The sequence below is a fragment of the Copadichromis virginalis genome, linkage group LG18 (assembly GCF_057382275.1).
Source record: "Copadichromis virginalis isolate Kocher_CV1m ecotype Utaka linkage group LG18, C_Virginalis_male_GT1.1, whole genome shotgun sequence".
Taxonomy (NCBI): domain Eukaryota; kingdom Metazoa; phylum Chordata; class Actinopteri; order Cichliformes; family Cichlidae; genus Copadichromis; species Copadichromis virginalis.
This window is the reverse complement of record NC_140635.1, coordinates 5,846,502-5,855,876: the sequence shown is the minus strand read 5'-3', so window position 1 is coordinate 5,855,876 and position 9,375 is coordinate 5,846,502. Positions and strand designations below refer to the sequence as shown.

General features: G+C 40.4%; 1 protein-coding gene across 1 annotated transcript; it reads left to right on the top strand.

Moving 5' to 3' along the window:
- The first annotated feature begins 5,001 nt into the window (after positions 1-5,001).
- LOC146687089 (tripartite motif-containing protein 16-like) lies at positions 5,002-6,889 on the top strand. The gene has a single exon (XM_085438119.1). The coding sequence runs from the start codon at positions 5,027-5,029 to the stop codon at positions 6,707-6,709; it is 1,683 nt and encodes a 560-aa protein (XP_085294245.1). The 5' UTR covers positions 5,002-5,026; the 3' UTR covers positions 6,710-6,889.
- The last annotated feature ends 2,486 nt before the right edge of the window (positions 6,890-9,375 follow it).

Genomic DNA, 9,375 nt, shown 5'->3' with positions numbered 1-9,375 from the left:
TAATTAGAAAACATCTAAACATCCTGGTCGTGGATTTTTACAGTCTTAGTTGTGCTCACTGTCATCTTCATAATCATCATGATCAACATTCAAGGTTCAAGGTTCTTTATTTGTCACATGCATAGTTATACAAGTATAACACACAGTGAAATGTAGCCTGACACGCTCCTTGACATGTGCAAAAATGGGGGGGGGGGGGGGGGGGTAGAGGAAGAACATTATATATATATATATATAGTATATACATTGGGTGAATGTGCAGTAGTAGCAGCAAGCAGGTGAATTCTGTACATTAATATGAATAGACATCTGACTAGACATATGACAGGGGGAGGTCCTGAGATGGGCGGGGCTGTCTCTGGTGACGTCACCATGAATGGCAGGAACAGCGTTTGCCACATGTTGCTGAAACATCACAGTACACTGGTGTAGTTTCATTTCCAGCTGTTTAACATTTGACACGTCAACACTGAGGCGAACAAGAAGAAACAGTGTTGGGTCTAAAATAACTGGCAGGAAGTAACCAGTAACCAGTAGTTAGAAAGTGGATGGCATGTGTTTATAGTGACTGCGTTATGATAACTACAGTTAGGTAACTATAGTTACCAAAAGCAGAAGCACACAGACCAACAGGGATCAGATGATGAATGTTACAGGAACTCGCTCATCTGTGGTGATCACTGAGTGCTGCTGCGTTCTTTTATTGGAGTTGGCTGGTTGGACAGTCGAATAGTGAAAATGACTTAAAGAGGTCTAGAATATTACTACTATTAAACATTAGAGCTCAAGTTTGGATCATTTAGATCTAAATTGATCAAACTAGCTCTTAATTTCAGCAATCCAGTGAACAGACAGGAGATTAGAGGACAGTTTGGTGTTATATATCAAAATTACAGCCAATGAGATGTTGCATGGTGGAGCATCTTCTGATATCATATCATGTCAATTCAGGTGTCAAAGTAATTTGACAAACTTGAAATTGCCAAAATTTTCAAAAAGTGATCATTATAGTGAAGAAAATCTCTTTTTCATCCGTTTAACCAAACATTTTAAACCTCAGCTGTCTCAGTCCTTCTATAGCGGTCTGCAACTACGACTAACCTGAGGAGGCTTGGATTTGGTTGTAGGCGTCCCTGAACATCCTCCTCAGCAGCACACATGTGGGTACCATATAATATCACACTTCTTTCTGAGCTTTGCTTCCTCTAGACTAAAGATGGCATCCTGTGTCACACAGTCGTATCATCATCCACCTGGAGAAGAAACATTTACAGTAATCCTGGTTTTGTTTTCTGATCCTCTAAAAAGATTGAGGTCAGCAAAGCCCAGAGAACACAAGATACACAAGGTCAAACATTCAGACTCAAACAGCTTTCATCAATGAAGAGCACAAGGTTGGTCCAATTATACTAGATATCATCATACATCACATTACTGTGTATGAATAATAACCAAGAAACAAACTCAGAGATGCTGAGGATGTGGTCCCATCATCAGACTGTAAACAAACATCTACCAGACTTCTTTGTTGGAACAGGTAATGCCTAAAGTAGGGCTGATTCTCCCATCAGGGATCTGTACAGTGTATTCACCTGCGGTATAAGCAGCAGTCACTGAAATAAGAATAAGAATAAGAATAACTTTATTTATCTGGAGGGAAATTCTTTTGTCATGTACATGCTCAAAGCAGCAAGAGAGACAGAGGAACAGATGAATGAGATATACAATATATACAATAAGAATAGTAGTGTACAGTAATATACAGTAGGATAGTGCAAGACATAGTATCAAATAACTCTAACGAAGTAATATATATAACTATATCCTGGAGAATAAATAACTTAACTATCAGTGCAGGCGATTCTATAAAGTGACATATTATTGTGCAATTGAATAAAGGGAGTAGCAGCATATGATGGAGGGATGAAACAAATATTCAATAAGGTACTGTTGGGTAATATTGCACGGTCTGGAAGGGAACAGAATAACATTGGTAATAGTCTCAGGAGACTTCTCCAGTCTGACACCCAGGACAGAACCAGCCTTTTTAATCACTTTGTTCAGTCTGTTGGCATCAGCTGTCTTCACCCCACTGCCCCAGCACACAGCTGCAAAGAACACAGTGCTCTCTACCACAGAGTGATAGAACATGGTCAGCATTTTCCTGCAAGCATTAAAGGACCTGAGCCGCCTCAGTAGGAAAAGCCGAATCTGCCCTTTTTTTAAAGACAGCATTGGTGTTCTTGGTCCAGTCCAGTTTACAGTCCAAGTGTACCCCCAGGTACCGGTAGTCCTCCACAATTATGCCGGCTTGTACACATACACGAGAGACACGAGAGTTCTTCTTTACTGATGTTTACTGTGCTTCTCTTAACGTACACAGGTACACCGTAGAACTGGTGAATACAAATGTACAAGAAAATTATATTTCAGCATTAAAACATATTACAATATAAAATTCACAAAATATAAACAAACATACCACTTTGGCCTGCAAGTAGACAAGCCGGTGTAATTGGAACTTAGGGCTTATTTCTTCTTTAACATTTACACGGCTAGACCGTCACCATGAGCAGCTTCTCTGACCTTACTTCCCAAAACAGGAAGTGACCTCTGCCCTTACCTTATACTTACAAAATTAACCGGTTATTTTCCATGTACCAAATTAACTGTACACCAATCCGGTAGGCAAAAAAAGGAAAATGTTAACATGCTCAACACAAAAATAAAACATACAAAATAAAATGCGTTAATTACATTATCATTACAAGAGCTCCGCCTTGTGGTCAAATAATAACATTTCACCAACTGTTACAACGATCTCTACATCAGCCCCCTCTGATGGTGACTGCGGTAGGAGGAGGAGCATGCTTCCTAAAGTCCATGATCAGTTCTTTTGTCTTTGTGATGTTAAGTTGTAGGTGGTTTAGCTCACACCACTCGACAAAGCTGTCCACCACACTCCTGCACTCCTCCTCCTGTCCATCCCTGATACAACCCACAATGGCAGAGTCATCCGAGAATTTCTGCAGATGACATGACTGAGACTTGTACCTGAAGTCAGATGTGTAGAGGGGGAAGAGGAAGAGAAATAATATTGTTTCACATAATAAGATCTACTTCATAAAAACCAGGGTGGGAGGATATAAGATGACCTCTGAAAACTGACTCACCTCTGCGAGTGTGAGGCTGTTCCTCCAACCTCAAAAAAAATCTGACTCTCCAGTCACAGACAAAAACAAATATCCAGCAGGGTAAACGCTGACTGGGTGGATGCTGGAGGCTGCTGGTCACACACATTAGCAGAGTGCTTCTAGTTCCCACTGACCCATGTGGACAGTGACTGTGGAGAGCTGCCCTGGCAAACTGAAAAAGGGAAATAAAATTTAAAAAGCCAAACAGGATTTCCGTAAAGACCATCTTGGAATCAGTAATCAAAGATGGATCACAAACTTATAGAAAATCATTGGTTCATCAAATAAATATGAACAGGTTCCTTAACTGTAGTGATTTGATTCCCATCCTTCATGTACACAGCACATTTGTCAGGGCCTTCAGGTAAATACAGGAATAATCTCAGGTAACATGGCTTATTGTAGGAATTCTGTGAGAAAGGTTGCTCTAATATTAATACCACAAAATCAAAGGACAAAGCAACAGCTCAGATTTCTTGAACAATTTAAAAAAAAAAGTCAGCCTATCGATCCATTTTCTTCTTTATATTTAATTCAGGGTCACAGTGGGAGGGTTGGTGGGTGGGTGGGGACTAGGGCCTGTCCCAGTAATTATAGGTAGAGTACACCTGGACAGGTCACCAGTCTGTCGCAGCACTAACAGAGACAGACATTAGAGTAACAAGTCTGTTTAAAATGACTGCAAGCTTGCTACAGCTGCATATATGACCATGTGTTTCTGTGCATACAGTCCACTGCAGGAAGCTGCTGTCAATTTTTTTGAGTCCACTTTAAACAGACCTCACAAAAGGCTGATGGAGCTCGTCCAGTAGTCTGAATTAAGAATGATACCTTTGGCCAGGGATGAATCCAGCACATCTCCTCACCACCTTCATTTTAACGGTCCTGGAGTGTGTACTCTTAAGTATTTTTCCCAAACCTAAATAAAAAATACTGGTATTTAATAAAATACTCGGTTAAGTAGGTGAGGCAAAGTTACAGTTACTGGATCAGTTTAAGACCAAAATACATCCAAATGAATTACTGACATGGACACTTTGTAAAAAACAAAAATTACTAAACAGTTCATGCAAAAATTTTACTAAAACCTTTGAATTAAACTTCAAAGTTTTCATTTCAAGCACATCTTGATGTTTTCTTTTAAACTCCACTGTGACTGTGTACACAGGAAAAACTACAAAATAATGTTTGTTTGTTTGTTTTTGTAAACACTGTGGACCGATCTGCATTTGTTGTTGCTAAATTTAAATATTTGTTACTATTTAATGATCATAATCTCATTTGAACATAGGTTTGATTTAGTGGAGTCAGTTGTTCCCATGCATCATTCTGTAAGTGTGAGAATGAACTAAGATTAGAAAATGTCAAAATATAAAGTGTCATTTATTTTTATTCATCACAGCATCCTAAACTTTTCTGAACTTTTTGAAATATAAAATGAACTCGCTGAGTGTTGACTGTCATAACTCAAGAAAAGTTAAACTGGGCTGACCCAGTTGAAACTAATTTTAACAGTTTAAACCAGCTAAACCAGTTTGCCTGGGTCAGACTTGTTACTGCATGTTGTAACCAAACATACCACACCCTGCATCATGTGATTGGCTCTTGGTCGCTCTGTAAGAATATTTCTTTAGTGCCTCCCTTCACAGATGTGTCTGTATCAGGATGGGTCTAAACAACATGGTGTAAATGCAGTTGCTGGTGAGCCTCATTTCCTGTAGGAGGTGAACAAGAGCAGAGATCTGTTTCCCTTCAGAGCACAGAGGTTGTTTCTGTTCAGAGGAAGTGAAACTGTCTGACAGTCACTGAGAGACGGTGAAACGGCACAGCACATGAATCAAATGGATCAAACAAAATTCTGCTGTTCAGTCTGTTTGGATCTACTGAAGGATCCAGTGACTATTCCCTGTGGACACAGCTACTGCATGAACTGTATTAAAAGCTTCTGGGATGAAGAGGAAGAGAAGAAAATCTACAGCTGCCCTCAGTGCAGACAGACTTTCACAGCGAGGCCTGTCCTGGTGAAAAACACCATGTTAGCAGATTTAGTGGAGGAGCTGAAGAAGACTGGACTCCAAGCTGCTCCTGCTGATCACTGCTATGCTGGACCTGAAGATGTGGCCTGTGATGTCTGCACTGGAAGAAAAATGAAAGCCTTCAAGTCCTGTTTTGTGTGTTTGGTCTCTTACTGTGAGAAACACCTTCAGCCTCATTATGATGTTGCTCAGTTAAAGAAACACAAGCTGGTGGAGCCCTCCAAGAAGCTCCAGGAGAACATCTGCTCTCGTCATGATGAGGTGATGAAGATGTTCTGCCGTACTGATCAGCAGAGTATCTGTTATCTCTGCTCTGTGGATGAACATAAAGGCCACGACACAGTCTCAGCTGCAGCAGAAAGGACTGAGAGGCAGAGAGAGCTGGAGGTGAGTCGACAAAACATCCAGCAGAGAATCCAGGACAGAGAGAAAGATGTGAAGCTGCTTCAACAGGAGGTGGAGGCCATCAATCAGTCTGCTGATCAAACAGTGGAGCACAGTGAGAAGATCTTCACTGAGCTGATCCATCTCATCCAGAAAAGAAGCTCTGATGTGAAGCAGCAGATCAGATCCCAGCAGGAAACTGAAGTGAGTCGAGTCAAAGAGCTTCAGGAGAAGCTGGAGCAGGAGATCACTGAGCTGAAGAGGAAAGATGCTGAGCTGAAGCAGCTCTCACACACAGAGGATCACATCCAGTTTCTACACAACTACCCCTCACTGTCAGCACTCAGTGAGTCTACAGACTCATCCAGCATCAATATCCGTCCTCTGAGCTACTTTGAGGATGTGACAGCAGCTGTGTCAGAGGTCAGAGATAAACTACAGGACATTCTGAGAGAGGAACGGACAAACATCTCACTGACAGTCACTGAAGTGGATGTTTTACTGTCAGATCCACCGGCAGAGCCAAAGACCAGAGCTGAATTCTTAAAATATTCATGTGAAATCACACTGGATCCAAACACAGCAAACACATTGCTGTTATTATCAGAGGGGAACAGAAAAGTGCAAGCAGTGAATCAACAACAGTCTTATTCTGATCATCCAGACAGATTCACTGGATGGCGGCAGGTCCTGAGTAGAGAGAGTCTGACTGGACGTTGTTACTGGGAGGTGGAGTGGAGAGGGGGAGGAGCTTATGTAGCAGTCGCATACAAGAATATCAGCAGAGCAGGGAGTGGGTATGAATGCTTATTCGGACGTAATGACAAATCTTGGTCATTACATTGTGACAACAACAGTTATACATTTTGGTACAACAACATCCAAACTCCTGTCTCAGGTCCTCGTTCCTCCAGAGTAGGAGTGTACCTGGATCACAGAGCAGGTATTTTGTCCTTCTACAGCGTCTCTGAAACCATGACTCTCCTCCACAGAGTCCAGACCACATTCACTCAGCCGCTCTATGCTGGACTGTTGGTTTACTACGATTATGATGATGATTGTGGAGCCACTGCTGAGTTGATTAAGCTCAAATAGACTGAAGTCTTTCATATTGTGGGTTTAAATCTGTATTTTAGTTTCATTTTATTTTCTCTCCATCATTTCTGCACAGAGATCAGCTGTCAGTCAAACATTATGGGTGGTACCTCCACATTTTCTAGTTGTTCTCTTGATGTTTCTGAGTTTTTAAAGGAGATCTTTCCTGTGACTGTTTATGGAGGCTATCACTGCTCATCATCATTTTTGATTTACTAAAATATTTCTCCACATGAAAATGTAAACTTCTCTATCCTCTAAATGTTTCTGGAATATTTGTATTGAAAAATGTCGACATTTCTCTTTATGAGTATGGCAGACCATGTGTGTGTGTTTGTTTGTTTTTGTCAAAATCATCAAAAAAATGAGGAAAAACTGTGATTTTAATGAATGAATTCATATATTGTGTTGATGTTTTATTGTGTGAATAAACTGGAAGGTTTGACTATAAATCAAACTTTGAACAAAGTCTTTTCTTCTGTCTTCATTCCAGGATCTCACTCAAATCTGATGCAGAAAATATGAAACTAATCTGAGAGAATAACTGAAGCAGTTTTCCTCCTGAAGCATCACAAAGTTCAGAGTTCATGTTTAGAGCAGAAGATTCAGCAGTCGCTCTGTGACCTTTCAACTTTCTTCACTAAAACAGCTTCATTACAGAGAAACAAGTCACATTTTCTTCATGTTCTTAAGTCCTTTCAGATGTTTTTAATGGTCCTTGAATGCAGCATCAGTGTCGCAGGTTTAAAAGGTCACTTTCTGTTGTGTTCAAAGATTTCCTTCAGATATGGTCTTTAATCAGTAAAGCCAGTGATACAGCAGTGTCATTAGCTGTGTTATTGGCACCAGGCTGTGTTTATGTATGTGTTTAATTCTGTCTGAGGATGTCTTCAGCATGAAATGATCATTTGCTCAGCTGCTGTGTCTCAAATGACTCCTACAGTCTTTGCTTATGTGACCAACTTTTAAACAACCAAAACAAATTCCCCTTTCCTTGATAAAAGTCAGCTTATCCCGATGAATTTTAGCTTTAAACTGCTGTAAAATTATGATATTATTTTATGCCATGTTAGACCCCTAATTAAAGATTGTGAATTATTATGTAGTTTTAGTTTGCATTATTCTCCTGAATTAGAAGAAGCTGATAACTATTGCATTAGTTAAACTGATTTGCATTACATTAAATTGCTGACTTGTTGTGAATGAATGATATTGTTTTATGATGCATTATACTGCTGAGTTATAAGAAATCTAATTTGTCTGAGTAGAAGAGAACAGAATATACTGGAGTTTTCTGCCCCATTTCAGCAGGAGCAGATAAAACAGGGAGCCAAGGTCGTAGCTTAGGCGCTGTGTGAGAGAGAGCATGTGAATGTTTAGGCTTTTTATGATAAGGTGGAGGCACCAGAGGCTATAAAAGTTTGAGCAATGCTCCACCATTTTGAGATTTTGAGGCTGTCTGCATCAGTGTCCATCTCCCACGTGTGTGATCATTAAATCATCGTTTGACTCAACCCAGCCGGACCAGTGTTGTTATTGTGGTTTTTTCTCTTGTCTCCATCCCCAATATTTTGAACCTTAACATTTTGGGGGCTCGTCCTGTGGTATTGGGGTGGAATTTAAAAGTTTGGACGGTCCGAGGTTGTCGAACGGACAGGCACGAGCCAGTGGTCTGATGTGAGTGGACAAAAGCCGGCTTATCTAAAGGTAAGGCACTACCTGTTGAATTATTTCCAAAATGTGCCAAATTGGATATGACTAAATTAAAGTCTACTCACTGAAATTACTGGTAGAGTGTCTGTTTTGATTTTGATGAGAATCACCGTGTGGTATGCAGTTAAAGTTGCTTAAGAGTATTTAATGAAGTTGAAGAAATATGAAACTGTTCCCAGAAGTAACAGAGAATGTTGGGTTTGAGTCCCTGGATATTGAGCTGAAGGCTCAGGTAGTTTGGTAGGGAAATTAGGACAGAAACTGTTCCCAGAAGTAACAGAGACTGGTTAATAGTTTTACAAATTAGGTCAGAAACTGTTCCCAGAAGTAACAGAGACTGTTTAATAGTTTTACAAATTAGGTCAGAAACTGTTCCCAGAAGTAACAGAGACTGTTTAATTGGTCGTAAAAAAGTTATCTTTCTTCGGTGAGACCCGTTATGGTAAAATTTCTCAAAATCGGTTAGGTGAAAATTATTATAGGACGGCAGCCCAGAAGTCTGCTAAGAAGCACATAGCCCGGGGGTTACGCCCCCTCCTGGCCGTGGACGCACGGTCTTGACCTGTCGGCGAACAGGGGTAGTTCAGTTTGGCTTTAACTGTGGGGTACAGGGCATCCCGAAATAAGCTAGGAGTTAGAATCTCCTCACCGTTTAAAACGGTGTCATGTGCTTGTTTGGACAAAGTTAAATTGAGTTAGGGATTTAGAAGTTAGGTCAGAAACTGTTCCCAGAAGTAACAGATACTGTTTGATTGACTACAAAAAAGTTGGACTTTCTTCGGTGAGACCCGTTATTTTAAATTTGTCGAAATTTGTTAGGTGCTGAATCTGTCAGGCCTGTCAGTGATTGTAAATATAAGACGTCTTTGTAATATAAAATAAAAGAGTTTTGTCTGAGCTTTGTGTGAGACTCTGTGTGACGTGCAGCTGCAGCACTGCGAGCTATTTTTAGA

What these genes read in the sequence shown, in the direction of transcription:
- LOC146687089 (XM_085438119.1), top strand. Translation starts at nt 5,027, where the DNA reads ATGAATCAAATGGATCAAACAAAATTCTGCTGTTCAGTCTGTTTGGAT.